Below are 21,385 nucleotides of genomic sequence, written 5' to 3' on the forward strand. Positions count from 1 at the left end.
TAGATGCTAAAAAAAACCCCCCAAAAACAAAAACCTAGTTAAATGCTTGGGGAAGACCAGGAGAAGTACATTATCTCAAAGTGTCTCCCACAAGATACTGACTAGATATAAAAGTGGTGACTTCATGGTGGAGAAGCCAGGAGCTCAAAGATCACCCCCAGGCAGGAGACAATCATGTGCCTCCTCCTTGACAGGATGCGCCTGGAAGGAAAAAGGAGGAACTTGACCCTGTGTCCACACAATGCTTGTTCGAGGCTGCAGTGCCCCATCGGCAAAGCCAGAGAGGCCCCGGGAACCATCCCTGCCACACTGGCCAGTCTGCTGTCTCCAGAGCCTCTCACTGCAGCCGGCCTGCCGGGGACTGTTTACTCCGCCCCAGGCAGCTGCCCATGTTGGGCCAAGGACACTGGCTCAGTCCTTGTGTGAAGAACAGTAAGGACGTTCCTGACACAGCCCGTGCCCCATGAGGACGCCACTTCCTACAGCCCCAGGTTTCCACCTGCCATCCCCAGGAGTCACCTGGTGAACTCAGGATAACTCAGAGGACTGCCAGACTTTTAAATGACCACCCTTCCAATGGACCCTGTTTCACCAAAAGAACCCTGAATCCCCCAGATAAGGCCAGCAAGGCTGCCTGGCAGGATAGCTGCCTCTCTTTTTACTCCCACAGTTCTCATAATACTGGAAAAAGTGGTTCAAAACCTAGCAGACTTCATAAACAACAAAACTTGTGCTCTGGAAGGGCAATAAACCAGTTTAAATTTAAATTCGTTACCCAGGCAAATGTCTGGGAATAAATGTCATGGACAATCACGTAGCCCCTTGCTTCTTAGCTGGCTGAAGGGACGTTTATGCTATAGTCATACTTCTTACTGTGCCTTTGTAATACTGTACCCACTGTCACATCAGAGCCCACAGCTCCTCAAAAAGAACAGGAGAGAGATCCCCTTGGTCCTACTATAGACAACTTTCTCCAGATAACTTCCTGCTTGGCTGAACTTGGCAATGGTGACGTCCTGGGTATCATAAATCAATGACTTGTGGTCTGACTTCCTCTGCCTTTGGCTAAAAGGGGGCCTGGGAGGGTGAACAGCAGCACACAGCAGCTGCTCTTCTTTTTTTTTTTTTTTGCTTTTTAGGGCCGCACTTGTGGCATATGGAAGTTCCTAGGCTAGGGGTCGAATTGGAGCTCCAGCTGCTGGCCTACACCACAGCAACAGCCACACTGGATCTCTGACCCACTGAGTGAGGCCAGGGATTGAACCCACATCCTCGTGGATATTAGTCAGATTCGTTTCTACTGCGCCACAAAGGGGACTCCCCAGGAGCTGCTCTTCTGAACGTTCCCACACTCATGGCCAGGCCATGGTGTCCCCCTACTAGACATAAATAACCTCACACAGTGCTGACCTCAGATATAGCCACTCAGTGACAATGACAGATTAAAAATAAGAGCCCTTGGAGTTCTCGTCGTGGCGCAGTGGTTAACGAATCCGACTAGGAACCATGAGGTTGCGGATCCGGTCCCTGCCCTTGCTCAGTGGGTTAACGATCCGGCGTTGCTGTGAGCTGTGGTGTAGGTTGCAGACGCGGCTCGGATCCTGCGTTGCTGTGGCTCTGGCGTAGGCCGGTGGCTACAGCTCCGATTGGACCCCTAGCATGGGAACCTCCATATGCCGTGGGAGTGGCCCAAGAAATAGCAAAAAGACAAAAAAAAAAAAAAAAAAAAAGAGCCCTCCACGATCACGCCTGAATGCAAAACCACAACACTGTCTAAACCGCAAAACAAGCAAACACTACCCTATCCTGGCTCCGTTCTTCTTGCCTCTTGGATAAGAATCATTAAGATATCCAAGCAGAGGAGCTCCTGTCATGGCTCAGTGGTTAAAGAATCCCACTAGGAACCATGAGGTTGCGGGTTTGATTCCTGACCTCGCTCAGTGGGTTAAGGATTCGGTGTGGCCGTGAGCTCTGGTGTAGCTCTGATTGGACCCCTAGCCTGGGAACCTCCATATGCCGCAGGTGCAGCCCTAGAAAAGACAAAAACAAAACAAAACAAAACAAACAAAAAAAGATATCCAAGCAGAGAACTGCATCCTGATGGCCTGCAACTCAGACAATGAACTGTTTCAAAAATCACCTAACAAGAGGCTCAAACCCATAAGAAGCTCTTTTGAACCTGCCCTAGGGATGTCTCCCACTTCTCCAAAGCCACCTCACCATAATGAGTCAGTTAGGGTGTGTTCCTGGTGGCCTCAGCTGGTCCTCTCAACAGGCTGAGCACAGGGAAGGGCCCAAGCCTCCCTGACCCTGAAGCTTTGGGCATAACCAGACTCTCCTCCATCGCTCACATCTTAAGAGTAATTAAAAACTCTAAAAAGGCAACTGGTACTCTCTCAACAGCCTTTTGTGCCAGGCACTGTAAGCAGTGCTTTCCTGCAATGTTCCACTAGATGCACAAAGCTGCCCAAAGAGAGATGTGCCAACAATTCCAGTTTGCAGCAGTGAGGAAACTAGGGCTCAGAGCCATGAGTAACCAGGCTTAGGGTACAGTAACTTGGAACAGATTTTACTTCAAGGTGTTTTTTTTGTTTGTCTGTTTGTTTATTTTTGGGCTGCACTCGCAACACGCAGATGTTCCAGGGCCAGGATCAAACCCACACCACAGCAGCAACTCGAGCCTGGTCCCTCACTTGCTGCGCCACAAAAGAACTCCTAGATCAAGGTTTTTTACTTCATTGCTCATGAGAATTTCAAATCCCAAGGCTGAAGACCTTGAACTGACAAACCAAGAGAGTGATTAAGTAAAATCCCTAACTTGTCCTCATTAAAGGATTAGTGTTATTCTGAGGGATTCATCTCCGTAAGAAAAACTGCAAGCCAGAGTAAACTATAACCAAAGGAAGTAGTTCCTAAAGGATAAAACAAGGCTGGTTACTAAATCGTTGTAGGTCTCAGACAGCTTACAAAATCCTATCAAAAGCAGTTCTAGACCAGAAATCTCTCTATAAAAACAGATGTGAAAGTTCCGTCCAGCGTGCAGTGATCTAATAACAGAGTGTCTTGCTTGGCTTTTACCCTTTCCCTTCTGGTCTTCTTATCCTTTGGTATTTATGACAGAGGTGTTCATATTTACATTTTACCATCAAAATCCTCCCAGGGTTTCTACCTGATAGGTACATCCTACCAGGTGTTCAGGGCCAGTCCCAGTGGAAAGGGCAGGGTCTTGTTTGTTGGTTTATTTACCTGTAAATATGACGGTGTTGAGACTAGATTTTCCCCAGAGCTCCATGAAATGGACCACATCCCCAAACCGGAGGGATGGGTGTCCTGTGAACACCACACACGGCTGTCTGAAGTCGTTGCTGAAGTCTCCGTGGATGCTGGGGTAGTGCTTCAGCTTGTTGGTCTGGATGAGCTGGAAGAAAAGATGTACAAAAAGCACATGAAGAGTCAGCCTGCCTAGGAAGGGAAAACCAGAGTGTGGGAAAGTGAGTGGAAAAAATTAAAAGTACAAGACAATTGCCAAAGATCCAAATTTCTTTACCTCCAATGTGATTTTCTCAAAAGATGTGACCTTTTGGTACAAATACCACACTTAATGGAAACTTAAAAAAATTTTTTTTACAGCCACCCCTGGGGTATATGGAAGTTCCTGGCTTGCGGTCAGACTGGAGCTGCAGCTGCTGGCCTAGGCCACAGCTATAGCAACATTGGATCTGAGCTGCATTTGCAACTTATGCTGCAGCTTGCAGCAATGAGAGATCCTTAACTCACTGAGCAAGGCCAGGAATCAAATCCACATCCTCAGAGAGACATTCCTGGGTCTCTCTAACCTCAGTGAGAACTTCCAAAATTGACATTCTTTTTATAAACTGACTGGACCAAATCATTACTTGCCCCAGTTAAATGGGCAAGTGGCCCACTAAGGGACTAGTTCTACTGTATCCATAGATGGCAAGGAAATGAATGGGATTCTAAGAAGAGCAGCAGGTCTTTGCACACAACTTAAGTCACTTTTTAGGCAAACTAAGATAAATTCATCATTTTTTTTTGCAGGGGTTGGGGTGTAAACGCATCTACTTTTCCAGCTGACTCACTACCTTTAACTGTCCAGCATTACCTTTGTGCTGATTTAAGGTGCAAATCGTATAACCAACGAAGCCATGAGGTAGGCATTCTGTATAGCAATGTTTTATCAGCTCTAAGAGCAGAACCATATCTTATGAGCACCGGTCACATAATACTGACTCTCACCTCCATCACACCCTAATACTGACAAGTGAATTCCAGGAACCCTGATTGTGCAACTGTGGTCTTTCCATTTCCTAACTGTAATGGGAACAGAAGTCATCTGTGGCATATATGTGGGTAAGAATGTGGTTAATGCCCTTAAAGAACAAGTTCTAAAGAACGGCTAATTGCTATTTGGGCAGAGGCAAAGAGACTTTCAGTGGCAAAGCCCACCACAAAGTATGTTTCGCTATATTTAATTTTCTAATATTACATTTCTAGCCTGAATTTCATGGTAGGAATGACAGAGCTTGAAAAAACCTTTTGCTACTGTAAGAGAGTATGAGGATGGCAAATAACTCCTCAAAACCTTCCACTTGACATTCTGGTTCATGAAAGACCTGTCCCTCAGAATAGGAAAACAGTCAAATTTAAAAACAATTAGCAGAGTTCCCATTGTGGCTCAATGGTAACAAAGCCAATGAGTAGCCAGGAAGATGTGGGTTCTATCCCTGGCCTTGCTCAGTGGCTTAAGGATATGGTGCTGCTGTGAGCTATAGTGTAGGTCGCAGATGCAGCTTAGATCCTGTGTTGTTGTGGCTGTGGTGTAGGCTGGTAGCTACAGCTCTGATTTGACCCCTAGCCTGGGAACTTCCATATGCCATGGGTGCGACCCTAAAAAGAAAAAAGATTAAAAAAAAAAATAGCAAGACATTTGTTGCAATTTACTTTTTTAAAAATTTAATTTATTCTCATTCATTAATTTTACTTTTTAGGGCCACACATGCAGCATATGGAAGTTCCCAGGCCAGGGGTCAAAATGGAGCTGCAGCTGCAGGCCCATGTCACAGCCACAGCAATGCCAGATCCGAGGCACATCTGCAACCTATACCACAGCTTGTGGCAATGCTGGATCCTTAACCCACTGAGTGAGGCCAGGGATTGAACCCATATCCACATGGATACTAGTCAGGTTCTCAACCCACTGAGTTACAGTGGGAACTCCTCTTGCAATTCACTCTTGAGCCAAATAGTTAAATGCATAACGAATAAATCAATGAATATATCAGTATACATAAGTATCAGCACAGACATCCCAAACTTGCTGAAATTTCTATAAACTGGAAACTTCCATTTTCCCATATGCACATGAAGAAACAGTATCACTGGTTACTCAAATCCTCCTTTGTCCCCTTCTAGTGCTCTGACCGCCACTCCCAGGATAACCACTATCCTGGTCCTAGTATCACAGATGAGTGTGTGTTTGAACTTTCATATGAATAAAAAATCACACCGTATCTACTCTTTTATATTTGGCTTTATTTTTTTACATTAGTGAAATTTGGTTAAATTTATCTACACTGTTGCATATACCTGGAGGTCCTTCGTTCTCTTTGATGTAAGATTTTCCTCTACAGGAATATACCACAAAATCCATTCACCTGTTGATGGGCATTTGGCTACATTTTAGCACCATTACCAAGAGGGCTATGAAGACTTCTGTGCACGTTTCTGGGAGACACATCTGCCTTTCTATTTAGACAGATTTTAGAGATGGAACTGCTGAGGGACAGCAGAGTCATGATCCTAGGTTCAGCTTTAGCAGAGACTGTCAGTTTCCTAAAGTGGTTACACCAAATTAAACATCCTTTTAAAAAAATATAGCAAAAAACTGGGAGTAACTCTTTCGTCCAATAGTAAGTTCATATGATATACTATGGAATATTAGGCAGCAATAATAAAATGATGCACAGAGAAAAAGGTCCATGACACACTGTTCAGTGAAAAAAACATTGGAAACAAAATTGGACACATACTCAGTCATATAAAAACACTCACTGGTTCTGTGAGGAAGGGGGAATTTTTCTTTTTCTAAACTGAAATACTGTTTTCATCATTAAAAATGTATACCCATGACAGACATAACTCAGTGAAAAGGACTGTGACAAGTAAATCTGTATGAAAAAATGTTAGCAGTAGATATTAGAATAAAATTCCTCACTTGGGAGTTCCCATTGTGGCAGAAACGAATCTGACTAGGACCCATGAGGCTGCAGGTTTGATCCCTGGCCTTGCTCAGGGTTAAGGTTGCGGCATTGCCGTGAGCTGTGGTGTAGGTTGCAGATGCGGCTTGGATCCTGCATTGCTGTGGCTGTGGCATAGGCTGGCAGCTGTAGCTCCGATTTGACCCCTAGACTGGGAACCTCCATATGCCATGTGTGCGGCCCTAAAAAGCAAAAAAAAAAAAAAAAAAAAATTCCCCACTTGTTCAATGAAACAGAGGTAGGCTATTACTGAAGAACATACTGTTAACATAATGGGTTAATAAGAAGAGAAAGCAATGAATCTTGGAGTACCTCACTGCTAGCTTACAAGGGAAGCAAAGGGCAGTATCAGTTTACCTTTGGATTTTTTAAAATCTAATGACGTGTTATCTCCACCCACCTCCATTTATCTATATTTCTTTCTTGCTCTGACCCAGTAAGTCCATTTTCTTACCTCTGCATGAGGAAAAGGTGGTTCTGGGAGATACACCTTAGTCTGTTTGTTGTGACAAAGCCTTTTAAAGAGGAAAAACAGATCAGCATATTAGCCAGGGCACACAGTAGCATTTATTGCCACCTAGTGGTAACAGCGCAAATTCCAAATACTGAAGTTAAAAATTTTCCTGCCAGTAAAACTTGCTGTGAATAAAAGCCAGCACTTACACAGAGTATTCAAGACATAAGTCTCTTGTAAGCGTATTTTTTAACCTTTGAAATTCCTCAGTAAATTTTTTCCTTAAAAATAAGCTTATTCTGGAGTAATTGTAGGTTCATAGGAAAGTTGAAAAGACAGGACAGGGTTCCCACGAATCTTTCACCTGTTATTCTCTAAGTTAACATCTTACATAACCCTGATACATTTGTTGAACTAAGAAATTAATATTGGTATGTTACAGTTAACTAAACCCTAGCTTTATTCAGATTCTTCCAGTTTTTCCACTGATGTTTTTTTTTCTTTTTTTCTTTTGGTCTTTTTTTTTTAGGGCTGCACCCATGGCATATGGAGGTTCCCAGGCTAGGGGTCTAATCGGAGCTGTAGCTGCTGGCCTACGCCACAGCAACACAGGATCCGAGCCACATCTGCGACCTACTCCACAGCTCACGGCAATGCCGGATCCTTAACCCTCTGAGTGAGGCCAAGGATAGAACCTGCATCCTCATGGTTCTTAGTCAGATTCATTAACCACTGAGCCACGACGGGAACTCCTAATGTTCTTTTTCTGTTCCAGGATCTATTCCAAGATATCATATTGCATTTAGTTGTGATCAATTTTGAAGAAAATGTGATACACTTTTTCCAGAGACATAATGTTCTGTTTTGTATATCCACCATTTCATTAACAGCAGAACTGGTAACTCAAACTGGAGAGTAATTAATCTCTCCACTAACTCTACATCAATCTAGAGACACCGCAAATGTTTTAGGTGGCGTGCGTTTTCCCCTTGTTAGACATGACATTTAAAATATGGAGATTTCTGGATAAAGCAAATGTGGCAAAAAGTTAACAACTGTTAAAATCAGGAATGTGGGTGTTCTATAGTTTTGACATTTATAAAAGTTGGAAAAAATATATGTAGTGATGTATGTTTGTTAGAGCCTGCTTCTTAGAATTCTACCAGAATATAATTAAAGCATTTCAACAATTCTAACAGATATTAATTTTTGTGGAATAATTCAGGACTCTAGGTTTTGGATTTTGTCTGAACTTAATTAATACAATCTACTATCTAATTTTTTCTACCCTTAGTTTATTTTAACTGGATTCCAAACACATCGCTTGATGTCCTTTCTAAAAGAAGACGTAAATGTGGAAACATGGTATTTTTGAATGGCTACTTAATATCTAAACAGATACTAATACTGTTATTATTTCAAATTCAGGAAGAGAGTCAAATTAAAAAGCTTAGTTTAAAAGTTTAATTTAGATTTTAGCAAAGAATAATATGTTGCATCAATTAGAATCAAATAAAATTATAAAACTAAAATACTTCTGTAAAAAAAAATTGAAGAGCTATGTGCAATGTGATCCCCTGGATTGATTTTGGAATAGGAAACTATCATTAGTGGAAAAACTGGTGCAATTTAAATAAAGACTGGAGTTCATTTAGTAAGACTGTGCTTATAATTTCTTAGTTTTGGTACAGGACACAGTAACACGTAAGTGTTAACACTGAGGGAAACTGAGCGGAAGGGAGTTTGTAAACTATCTCTGCAAATTTTCTGTACCTAAAACTCTTTACTAAAGTAACAAGTTATTATTTAAAAAAAAATTAAAGACAAAGTTGAAAAAAGTGTCAAAGTGGGAAAAATATCTGCAGATATAACAAAATGTTAGTTTCTTCATTAATACATTTAGAGTTCAAATAAATAAATAAAAGTACAACACCTCTGATAAGCAAATGGGAAAAAAGGAACAATTTACAGAAGACATAAAAAATTTTTTGGAAAGCAATTTAGATTGTCTAATGAACATTAAAAATATTTACACACTTTGTTCCAGTAATCCTATTTTTAGTAACTTACCTAAAGCAAAAAATGTAGTCAAATATACCCAGAATTTTTTTTTTTGTCTTTTGTCTTTTTGTTGTTGTTGTTGCTATTTCTTGGGCCGCTCCCACGGCATATGGAGGTTCCCAGGCTAGGGGTCCAATCGGAGCCGTAGCCACCAGCCTACGCCAGAGCCACAGCAACGCAGGATCCGAGCCACGTCTGCAGCCTACACCACAGCTCACGGCAACACCGGATCATTAACCCACTGAGCAAGGGCAGGGACCGAACCCGCAACCTCATGGTTCCTAGTCAGATTCGTTAACCACTGCGCCACGACGGGAACTCCCTATACACAGAATATTAATTGGAAATTTATTACTGAAAGGAAGAAAATTGGAAAAAGGCTGTCCCAAAGACTGTTTTAACAATAAGACAATAGTTAAATAAATTATACTATATATACATGGTGCAAATGACTTAATAATTCACTCAAGCAAAAATTATGGTTTCAAAGATTTTATAATGCTCCAGTTTAGTATTAAACAATTTAAAGGCAGGGAGTTCCCATTGTGGCTCAGCAGATTACAAACCTGACTAGAACCCATGAGGATGTGGGTTAGAGCCCTAGCCTTGCTCAGTGGGTTAAGGATCCAGCATTGCCGTGAGCTGTGGGGTAGGTCAGACTCAGCCTGGATCCCACGTTGCTGTGGCTGTGGTGTAGGTCAGCAGCTGCAGCTCTGACTTGATTTGACCCCTAGCATGGGAACTTCCATATGCTGCAAGTGGGGCTTTAAAAAAGCAAAAAAAAAAAAAAAAAATTAAAAGCAGGATTTACAGTTAAATATTCCGCATGACCCATTTATAGCAAGAAGAAATACATCAGAAGCTAATAGTGGTATCATTTCTGAACAGTGAAATCATGTTTTTTTGTTTTTTTTTCCCTGTTTTTTGTAACTTTTATCTTTTTCTATTTCTTTCTGGCTATGCCTGCAACATACGGAAGTTCCTGAGCCAGGGATCAAACTCACATCACAGCAGTGACCCCAAACACTGCAGTGACAATGCTGGATCCTTAACCCACTGTGCCGCCAGGAAACTCCTCAGCTTTTTCTATAGTAAACATGTATTACACATATTAAAAACTGACAAATATCAAAAAAGCAGAAACACAGAAACAAGCCATTCTTATTTTAGTAGTCCTGGATTTTACCCAATCAGGACTTAATCTAACAATAAAAAAAAGCATGTAATGGGTCACAAGTGGACTTGAAGGGCACACACTTGGCTAGGACACCATGCACAGAGGTCCAGGGGGCTGGCCCAGGAGCCTGCATTTTTCATTGCTTTTAACTGAGGATCTGGATGAAGAAATTCAAATATGCTGATTAAATGTGCAAGTGATACTGAAGGTGTACTATTACTTATTCAAGATTACCCTCCTATGTTGGAGGAGAAAAGACTCTAAGCAAAGGATAAAATTCAGTGGGTACCAATAAAAGTGACTTTTTATTGTTAGTAACAATAAGTTAAATATAAATAACGACAAAGAATCCTGTGGACAAACATTTAGTAATACGCCATGAGATGGAGAGGCCTGCTTGAATCTAAAAACATTAAAAAAAAAAAAAGGACCTTGACAACAAGTAAAATGGGGAGGAAAAAAACTACTTTAAAAGGGAGAGATAGGAGTTCCCTGATGGCTCAGTGGATTAAGGATCTGGTGCTCTGGCTGGCTTCAATCTCTAGCTTGTGAACTTACACATGCTACAGGTGTGGCCAAAAAAAAAAAAAAAAAAAGAAGAGAGAGAAAAGGAAGAAGAGAGAGGAGGGAAAGAAGCAGCAGGAGAAAGTGGGGAGGGAGAAAAATGGGGAGGACACAGAGGGCAGCGTGTTGATGGGAAATACTGTACAAAGATGTATGTTGTACAGAAAGATATGCAAGTCTCTTTAGCAGCTTTGTAGAGTATCACGTCTGTGAGGCGACCACACTCCTAAGAAGGTTTAAGCACACCCTTAAGCACACACCTGTAGGTGTGTCACAGCCCCATTCTAAGGCACTATTAGGTGCATTGTAAAGATTAAGTTAATCTTTTTCTTTTTCTTTTTTTTTTTTTTTGGTCTTTTTGCGATTTCTTGGGCCGCTCCCGCGGCATATGGAGGTTCCCAGGCTAGGGGTCGAATTGGAGCTGTAGCCACCGGCCTACGCCAGAGCCACAGCAACGCAGGATCCGAGCCACGTCTGCAACCTACACCACAGCTCACGGCAACGCCGGATCGTTAACCCACTGAGCAAGGGCAGGGACCGAACCCGCAACCTCATGGTTCCTAGTCGGATTCGTTAACCACTGCGCCACGACGGGAACTCCCAAGTTAATCTTTTTCCTTCAACCCCTCCCTTCCCTTTTTTTGGCCAGGGGAGTTGGATTCAAACCTGCAACTAAATAAGCCTAAAAAGGTTCACCCACTTCATATTGTTCAATAATTTACCTGTCTGAGGATCTGGTAAAATAATTTCCTGTTGTACTAAAACTTAATTTTGCCAAATGTCATACTCAAAATGAAAAAAATGAGCTGGTTTTTCCCATCAGATTTGGTGTTATAAATTTCAGGCAACATGAGCTTGGACTTAAAACTTTTTTTTAGCTTTTAGACTCTACCTTCACTTCATAAAAGGCAGAGGGGAGCATGTAAGAAGGTAAGTGTATAATAGTTTCATTATTGATTTTGAAAGTGCTGGGTAAGTGAAATCTTTGCCTTCCCTCCTTCCCTGTGTGATAACAAGTCTTTTAAACTCTGGCAATATAATAGTCTTGGCTGTCATTAATACAATCTTCATATCACAGACACAAAAAAACAACAAAATGAAGGTTTCGGAGTTCCCGTCGTGATGCAGTGGAAATAATCCAACTAGGAACCATGAGGTTGTGGGTTCAATCCCTGGCCTTGCTCAGTGGGTTAAGGATCCAGCATGACCATGAGCTGTGGTGTAGGTTGCAGACGTGGCTCGGATCTGTCGTTGCTGTGGCTGTGGCGCAGGCCGACGGTTCCAGCTCCGATTCGACCCCTAGCCTTGGACCCTCCATATGCTGCGAGTGTGGCCCAAAAGGACCAAAAAAAAAAAAAGAAAGAAAAAAAAAGTTTCATAGTAATATGAGAAAAAATATAATTATTCTTTAATTAATATTAACATTTTCTTTCCCATTCTCACTGCTTGAATGTACTGAATCATAGGAAGAACAAAGACATACCACTCAGCGAAAATCTGGGAAAACTCAAGTGAACTGTTAGCCACCGGGGAGATGAAGTAGAAGGGGATGCTGGAGAGGCCGGCGGAGTCAATGTACTGATACAGGCACTCCAGGAGGTCGTAGATCACTCCAGAAGGGTAGCAGGGGACCAGCACGTTTCCTCCATTCCGGACTGTCAGTGCTAGAAAAGTTGAAGCCAGAGAGGGAAAAATACTATCAAAACAACAGTTTTATATAGGAAGAGTGGAACTTTAACCACAATATTTTTATTTCTCTCATTTTCCTAATTCTGTTCTTATAATTTATTTCATATGTATAAGACTTTTTATCTTTTGAAGAACAGCACCAGGGTGGGAGGACCAGAGGCTGACTGATAATCCGCTGAGTTTTTAATCAATGTCTTGGTCCCTGGAACAGGGTGTGCAATTAAGGACTTGGGTTTTCAAGGTTACCAATGGCAGATGAGCTTCAGGACGGACCCTCCAAGCTCCTTCTCTTTTTAGCTCCTGCTCAAAACTGCTGGATTTGTCTCTGTTCAGTCTCTGACCATTGCTGAATGACCTATAAGGAAATAGGCCCAGTTTTTCTCTTTGATTCATTTTGGTGCCATTTTCTTCCATTAATGTCTTGTTTATAAGAAAATCCTCTACACCCTAAATATGCCAAGTAAGTTAGCAAGTGAGGAATTGTAACTTATGGGTAAACTATTAGAAGCTACATGTGGCTTTCTAGGTTCATTTTTGGTTTAGTTTCCAACATGAATTGCAGCAAGCAGCTGCTGGGTGCAGAAGGAAGTCTCTGATTTCTTAGAGCCTCCTCTGTTCCCAAATCTGACCTCCAGATTCTCCTCGATGCTTTGCCCTGAGTACTGGCTGACCTGCTGTGACCAGAGCAGGAACCAAGATAAAGACCAGCTCAGCCACCAGGGCCCAAGAGGCCTGGCTCTAGTATTGCCTGTCACAAGCTTAGGGTCCGAGGTCAGGTACCACAACCTCCTCAGTTTCCCATCACTTATGAGAAGAGCGAACTAGATTAGTGGTTTTCAAGCTTTATATTGCATGAAAATTGCCAGAATGTGTTGAAAATGCAAATTTTCTATTGGGCTTCTCCTCTCCCTGGAGGATACAACTTGCTAGGTCTGTGGCAGGGCCCCCAAAGGTGTGGCATATGGAAGTTTCCAGGCTAGGGGTTGAATTAGAGCAACAGCTGCTGGCCTACACCAGAGCCACAGTCACACCAGATCTGAGCATGCCTGTGACCTGTACCACAGCTCACGGTAACGCCAGATCCTTTAACCCAGTGAGCGAGGCCAGGGATTGAACCGCATCCTCATGGATACTAGTTGGGTTTCTTTCTTTCTTTCTTTGTCTTTTTGCCTTTTCTTGGGCCACTCCTGTGGCATATGGAGGTTCCCAGGCTAGGGGTCTAATTGGAGCTATAGCCACCGGCCTATGGCAGAGCCACAGCAACTCGGGATCCAAACTACATCTGCAACCTACACCACAGCTCACGGCAAGGCCGGATCCTTAATAGTGGGTTTATTTCTATCAGCCATGATGGGAACACCCCAAATTCGCATTTTTAATAAGTGACTTCCCTGATCTGGAGGCAGGTGGTTAGTGTACCCTATTTTGAGAAACAGGAGATTAGATGTAAGGTTCCTGTTAGACCTGAAGTTTTCTGAGTCTATGACCGATTATAAATAAATATCCAAACCAAAGATTCTTTTTGAGACTAGTCCAATACTTCTTCCAAGGTAAGAATAAATTACCTTTGGCTTAAAATAAGCAAAGAACAAAAAAAGACTGATTATTGGCATGGACAAGTGAAATTTCAAAGGATAGTACCTTCCATGTAAATTTAAGATGACAATTTCTTTCCCCTAGAGCGGAGGTACTATCGCTTACAGCTGCTTAAGAACTGCTTTTGTTGACAACAGTAGGCTTTGAAGGATGAGCAGAAAGATGGGAATAAATGGGGGAAAAGGCTTTAAAAGAGGGGCCTCAGAGGGTATAAATATGAAGAAAAGGGACAAAAGCTACTATAGAAGTAAGACACCAAAAAATAAATGTAAAACACGTCCTTCTATTTAAGATTTGTGTTGGGGACATACCCAGGTTGCTGCAGAACTCTCCCACCATACCGTCTGGGTTCGCGGTGGGAATCTGGGTAAGACCGGTCAGAATGAGAACATCGCTATTTTTGAGAGAAGCTTGGTCCATGGGCTGAAAAAACCAGAGAACTATACTTAGTAATTAAAAGAAAATTATCTACAAGGAATAAAGGAAAATGAGAATACAATCCTTGCTCCTTCCATGTTTACCTCATCACCAAGGCATCTTATTTCCTCTAATGACAGGCCTATCATTGAACAGTGGTTGCCCAAGGGGGACGAGGATCAGTGGGAGGGAACTTCATGGGGTGATGAAAAAATTCTATGTCTTGTCTGATATAGTGATGACATGATATGAAAATTCATAGAATTGTACATTTGAGATCTTGGGTTTCACTACACATAAATTTTGCCTCAATGAAAAATAAGTGTGTTATTTATTTCTATAACACCTTGCTCTTTTCAAAAGGCTCACCCACACATATCAACAGTGGTCTTCAAACCTAAGCGTGCACTAGCATCACCTGGAGGAGAATGGCTGGGCCTCACTCCCAGACTTTCTGATTCAGGTTTGAGGTAGACCTGAGACTCTGCATTTCTAACAAACTCCCAAGAGATGTTCCTGGTGCTGGTGTGGGGATCCTGCCTTGAGAACTACACAGTGTAATTTGCTTCTCAGAACACCTCTGCCAAGAACATGAAATAAGTATACATTATGAAAATTCAAAAGTTGGGCAAACTATTGTGTACAGGATGGATAAACAACAAGGTCCTACTGCAGAGCACAGGGAACTATATTCAATATCCTGTGATCAATCATAAAGGAAAAGAATATAAAAAAGAGGAGTTCCCACTGTGCTGCAACAAGATTGGTGGTGTCTCTGCAGCGCCAGAATGCAGCTTTGATCCCCAGCTCAGCACAGTGGGTTAAAGGATCCGGTGTTGCTACTGCAGTGCAGGTCACGAATGTGGCTCGGATGTCATCCCTGGCCTGGAAACTCCACAGGCTGCAGGGTGGCCAAAAAAGGAAGAAAAAACATATATATACATATATATATTTATATATGTGTATATATATAAATATATACGTATATATATAATATATATTTATATATATGTGTGTGTGTATATATATATATATATAAATAACTGAGTCACTTGGCTGCACAACAAAAATTAACACAATATTGTAAATCAATTATACTTCAATAAAATTAAAAAAAAATAACGTTAAGTTGGGACTCAAAGAGCTGGGGGTGCTTTTCCCTAAGAGTCAGTGGCAGAGGAAGCACAAAGCACACAGGATCAGGAATCGGAAATGTAAAGCCTCTTTCCAATTCCATTACTAGCATGGGATCTCAGCCAAGCTCCGAGCTGGGTTTCCTATAAAATGGGGCCTATTTCTTGACTCATCTTCCTTCGGTGGTTTCTGAGCGTCTCACGCACTAATATACACTGCTTTTCCTGTATCCTATGAAGTCCTATGGCACCCTATTATGTGATCCTTAGGATGTTCTTTTTTTTTTTTTTTTTTTTGGTCTTTTTGCCATTTCTAGGGCTGCTCCCGTGGCATACGGAGGTTCCCTGGCTAGGGGTCGAATTGGAGCTGTAGCCACCGGCCTATGCCACAGCCACAGCAACGCCAGATCCGAGCCACATCTGCGACCTACAGCACAGCTCACGGCAACACTGGATCCTTAACCCACTGAGCAAGGCCAGGGATCGAACCCGCAACCTCATGGTTCCTAGTCGGATTCGTTAACCACTGAGCCACCGACGGGAACTCCCAGGATGTTCAATTTTTGAATTTAATTTCAATTTGTTTTCAGAGCATTAAAAAAAACCCCCACTAATTACTGTTCCTAAATAAATCAGGATTCAAACTGGAAACAAAAATCAAGGTCCACACAAAGATGTATTGTGTGGGGAAGACAACATGGGGAAGACAGCCAATGTTTTGTAATAACTGTAAATGGAAAGTAACATTTAAAATTGTACAAAAATAAAAAAAATTAAAAGTATTTAATAAATGGAAAAGAAAGGGAAAAAAATGAAGGCTGATTCATTGAGATGCTGGAGAGCTCACAAAATATTTCATTTTGTAATTCATCCTTTCCTCAGTTTCATTTAATATACTTGTAAAAATATCAAAAGAAAAAAGCCAAAAACATCATTTATGAAGAAGCCCTATCCCTGCTCTTTCTGTCCCACCCAGATTGTCCAATAAAATTTCAAATAGCGTAGTAAAGATCTACCATCTGCACTGCCGTTTCTGAGTATACATGCCTTCTGATGTATCATTCCCTTAGCATTTTATATATACACATGGATGTATGTGCTTCATTATTTTTAAAATAACATGATTATGGTTATGTAAGCTGCTTTATAACCTGAAAAACACTTCTTTAACATGGATACGTGAAAAATACTTTGTGACAATTACACTGAGTAGCTTCTAATTCCTCTTTGCACAGATACATAACCATGTATGGAAGAGCTTTTCCTCTGCTCAGGCAGAACTGACCCATCTACTTGCACTTCTGCAACCAATACACACATGTTCATTGTTTCCACAGAAGGAAGGAAGGGGGAGTCAAGTACAGAGGTTTAGAGCAGCAGATGTATAACGAGCCTGGGAACGGTCCCTGTGTGCACACATCAAGCAGAAGGAAACCGGAATGGTGACAAAGGGACTGAGCTTTCTTGGACAGCATATTTAGCTTAAAATGACAACAATTTTACAAGGACCTTATTAGAACAAGCCACTAATGCGTCGCAGGGCTGATAGGGGACTCGAGGGGTCCATGAGCCTCCTGAAATGGTTCATACGATTCTCTGTGCCTATATACAATTTGCCACAGATTTCATTGGGTTGTCGTTTGGGGCCATGACTCCCAAAAGGTTAATTAAGAACTACTGATTTAAATAAGGATATGGTGGGCAGCCAACTCTGGCCCTGAAAGCAACACCATCTCCGAACCTCAACCATTACCACTGCCTTTCTTTGAAAATTAAATGCCCATACTAAAAAACACGGGCAGCACTACAATAGGACTACGACCAAGCTGGACATCATGAGATACTGCGTGATCAGGTCAGACCAGATGTTCACGGCTTCAGCCCTATAACTCAGAGACATTTCTTGCTGATTCCCAAGGCTACTGCAAAAAAAAAAAAGTAGACTTTTATGGTCTTCTAGTGACACTCTCCAAACCAAGCTGACACCACCCCCATCTCCATTTCACCACCAAGGGACACATGTATCTATTACTGGTGTCAACGGTCACTCACTTAGCACCTGAGTGGGAGCATTTTGTTCAAACACACAAAACCAGAAAACTGTAATCGTGTTCAAGAATCCAATAAAAGTGCCTTCCGAAGTTGACAAGTTTGAAAAACCCTAGGCCCAAGGAGTCTGTGCTCACAGCTTTGCACCTCCGCTAGTTAATTTTTATTGGACACTTTGCACAGAGCATGAAAAAAGAGGAGACCTGGCCTCTAGGCCCTAGAGACTTATAACTGAGTTGAAGAGAAAACATGTATGTATAATCAAAAAAGAGGATTTTTTCAAAAGCCATTAAAAATGTAGTGCAGACTGCATGAGTCTGTACTAGGCAGGGGAAGTCACCTGTACACAGCTTTTTGGCAGATGAAGTTTTGGGTCTAGTTTTCTTTCTTCCTTTGGCTAAGGAACTTAAGACTTAATACAGGCTTTGGAATGGCTGTGTGCTCTCCTTGCCCCCCAAGATGTCCCTCCTACATGTGCTCCATGGCCTCCAAGACTCTCTCCAGCACTAACTGCCTGTCTACTCATCTGTGCACCTTGTGGGATGATGAAGCTCCTGAGGGCAAGGACTTTATACCCTTACTTCCAAGCAAAATGCCAGGCACACAGCAAATAGTACATAAACACTGCTGGATAAATGAATGGATGAAAAGAATGTGCATCCTGGTAAGCAAGGTGAGCATATCCCATGCTGGGAAATAAGTACTACAAGCCGGGAAGGTGAGGTGAGCATGTCAACAGCGGGAGGAGGGCCAGGAGAGTGGAGGACAGGAGCAGGCAACCTGTAGGGGCCAAAGGAATTTGCCTGGCTGGAAATGGAAAGTCTACTTTGAGGCTGAGAAAAGAAATTAGTAAAAGGAGAGAAAGTAAAATTGGTAAAAGGCCATAGAGATGGGAATCTTGACAAATGACAGGGTGGGCAATAAGGAGTCAATGGTCTGAAGCAGGAGAAGGGCGTTTTGGGAACAACAACCATTGATAAGAGCTGAGGAGGGGTGAGGCCAAATAGAGGGAGAACACTCTGAAGGTAGCCCAGATGTAAAGGAAAAAAAATTACAATTTCATGGCATCTAAGGAGCTGGAAGAAGCAGATCTACACAACATGATAGAAAACAGTTAACAGGCTTTTAGGGATGGACTGGATACACAGGACAAGGGAGAAAGCAAGACTTTAAGATGCCTCAAAATCTGAAGTCAGAAATGCAGTCAAAGGGAAATTTGGATACAGTGATTTCAAAGAACAAGGAGGCAGTAATAAGCCCAGCATTGACACGTGGCAGTAGTTCTGGGGATGGTGAAATGGTTTTTTCTGAGCTTAAAGATCAAACAATGGTGTGTGATACACATGGAGATGTGCTAGTATCTTCATGGGAACAGTTAACAGAAAAAAGTTCATTTCAAGTGAGGAAAGAGGAATAGGTTTAGGCCCAAGGCTGGAGGTGGCAGGTATGGTACACAAGAAGGGAGCAAATACAAGAGAATCATGAAGTGCAAAGCAGAGCTTCCTACCTGCAAACTGGGGAGCGTGGGAAAGATAAGTTTAGGTGCGTTTGCCCTGTAATATGCCAAAAGATAAAGCAGAGTTAAGAAAAGGAAAACAAAAGGACTGCTCCAGAAGCCTATACTATAAGAATTGTGAATGATGGTCAGGTGCAGCTGTGAGACACTGGAAATCAGAAAAAGTAAGTTCAGCCAGAAGCTGATGACAGTTAAGCCAGAGATGTGAAACCAGATCTGTGAGGTACCAGGAGCCAGGTTTGCAGATAGGGCTGAACAAGGTGAACGGGAGAACTCTCCTCACAGTTAAGAGAGAGACGATGGTAGTCAGGGGAGGAGACAGTCATCTGAAGGCCTTTTGTCATTTTGAAACCCCTCCAATTTGCTTAAAGGCGGAAAAGAAAGAATTAGTGAAAAAGTTAATGACCCAATGACCTGTATTTCTTTGATGAGAGAAAGGAAGAAATATTTGTGGCATCACAAAGCACACCATACCCAGCCTTCTAAGACCAATTAAAAGCCCCCTCTTCTAAGAGGTCTCCTATTCCTCAGTGGGAAGGGATACACCCCCTCCCACACCCAGCACTTGAGGGAACTGCTAGTCTGGTAGGATCCTTACTGCACCCTGGAGAAGAGTCCTGTGTGCAGCCACCTTCCTCCTCTATGATGACCTGTGTAGATTTAACACCTCCCATTATGTTCCCCTCCAGCCCAGCACATTTCACTGCCCAAAGCATGTGCTTAGAAAATCCCAGACTAGGTGAGAGAAGGAGGGAATGAATAAACAAACGAATGCACAAAAGTCATATATTATTTCTGAGAGAAGGAAATACTCTGCAGAGAGAAGCTCTCCGCCAGATAAGAAACAAAACAAATGTGGAAGGAAACAGATAGGAGCCCAGCAAGTTTTCCAGTCTCTGCCTCCTTGCTCCATGGATCTGTTTACTGAGCCCAATTCCCCAAACCAATCACGGACCATTTGTAGCTCAGCTTCCTCACCGCTAATATAGGCTTAACTTTTACTAGTGGTGCAGAATCCCCAGTGGTCCTAGAGCTTTGTTTCCTCAGGACCGACTTGAGGAGGCTGACGCTTTAGGACAACTTGGAGTTGCGTCCATGAAGAGGAAAAAGCTGAGGAGGGAGCTGTATGCTGTGGTTTGCCCCAGATGTCTGTCTTTCTTTTTTGCTTTTCAGGGCCTCACCTGCATTCCCAGGGAAGAGGTCAAATCAGAGCTGCAGCTGCCAGCCTACACCACAGCCACAGCAGCGCAGGATCTGAGCCAAGTCTGCAACCTACGCCATAGCTCATGGTAACGCCAGATCCCTGAACCACTGAGCAAGGCCAGGGATTGAATCCGCATCCTCATGGATACTAATCAGATTCATTTCCTTTGTGCCACAATGGACACTCCCCAGAAGTCTCTCTTAAATGACATTTCGGGGACATGGCTGTGTCCTTTACCCAGGAAGAATGGGCAATTCTTGGCCATATTCCAGACAGCTGGTACAGAGGTGTGATGCTGGAGAGTGTCAGACATCTGGTCTCCACAGAAGAACTGAGGCCCAGAGAAGTGAAGGGTCAATACTCAGCCCAGGCCTGGCTCTCATGCAGCGGACTGTGATGCTACAGAAGAGAGTGGAGAATTGAAGCCCAGGTCTTCCATGGGGGCCAGGTGACCAGGGGAGCAGAGTGAAGTCTCAAATAGCTACACTGAAGTCTAAGTTTTGTGGACGCAGGAAAATGTCTTTGTGTTGACTTCCATCCTCAGCTCTGCCCTGTGCATGGGGGTGACTATGTGGTTTTAATACCCAAGTTCTATGACAGGGGAAGACAGACATTCCCAGAAAATTCCCAAGGACTGAACCAGATTGAATATAAGATCCCCATGAGGCCAGGTCTGGAAATTCTCAATTAATTGAAAAATTGTAAAACTTTCTTACAACCCCCCCCCCAACTTTTTCCAAGTTCTAAGTCTTAACGTGATAAATAACAATGGGCTTCTGAGGGTCCTATAAACTCAGTCTCCAGAAAATGTCAAATCTTGTGTAGGTGTATATTTTATTTTTTTTAAAGTAGTTCCTTTCAGATTCTTAACACCAGGCTTCTGGATCCATGGTCCACAAAATGTTAAGAACTACTGCTCTAAGGCAGAAATTCCCATACGAAGCCCCTGCTTTCAAAATATCTCTCCTCTCATTCTTCCTGACAGCCACTGCCCATGTGGCAAACCAGAGAACCACCTGTCTTAGCTTCAAGGGCAAGGGTTAGATGCCACTGCCCATGTGGCAAACCAGAGAACCACCTGTCTTAGCTTCAAGGGCAAGGGTTAGATGGGAAGGAAACTGCCTGGTGACTGGCTGAGCCTGATCTCCCAAATGGGTTCTGGGCCAGGAGATATGAGAGAGTCCTCAAGGCCAGGAGGGCTGAGGGAGTGGGATGGACACCTTTCCAGGTCCCGTTCATGGTCAGGA

General features: G+C 42.7%; 1 protein-coding gene across 3 annotated transcripts in view; it reads right to left on the reverse strand.

The window, feature by feature from the left end:
- INTS9 (integrator complex subunit 9) overlaps positions 1-21,385 on the reverse strand; it is a 114,419-nt gene that overhangs the window by 14,261 nt on the left and 78,773 nt on the right. For all 3 annotated transcript variants that reach the window (XM_047761039.1, XM_047761038.1, XM_047761040.1), the window contains exons 9-12: positions 14,131-14,242; positions 12,018-12,198; positions 6,733-6,793; positions 3,247-3,418 (exon numbers count right to left, since the gene is read on the reverse strand). In XM_047761039.1, coding sequence (XP_047616995.1) covers positions 3,247-3,418; positions 6,733-6,793; positions 12,018-12,198; positions 14,131-14,242 — 526 coding nt within the window. The remainder of the gene's footprint in view (positions 1-3,246; positions 3,419-6,732; positions 6,794-12,017; positions 12,199-14,130; positions 14,243-21,385) is intronic.

This window comes from Phacochoerus africanus, chromosome 15 (assembly GCF_016906955.1).
Source record: "Phacochoerus africanus isolate WHEZ1 chromosome 15, ROS_Pafr_v1, whole genome shotgun sequence".
NCBI classification, from domain to species: Eukaryota; Metazoa; Chordata; class Mammalia; order Artiodactyla; family Suidae; genus Phacochoerus; species Phacochoerus africanus.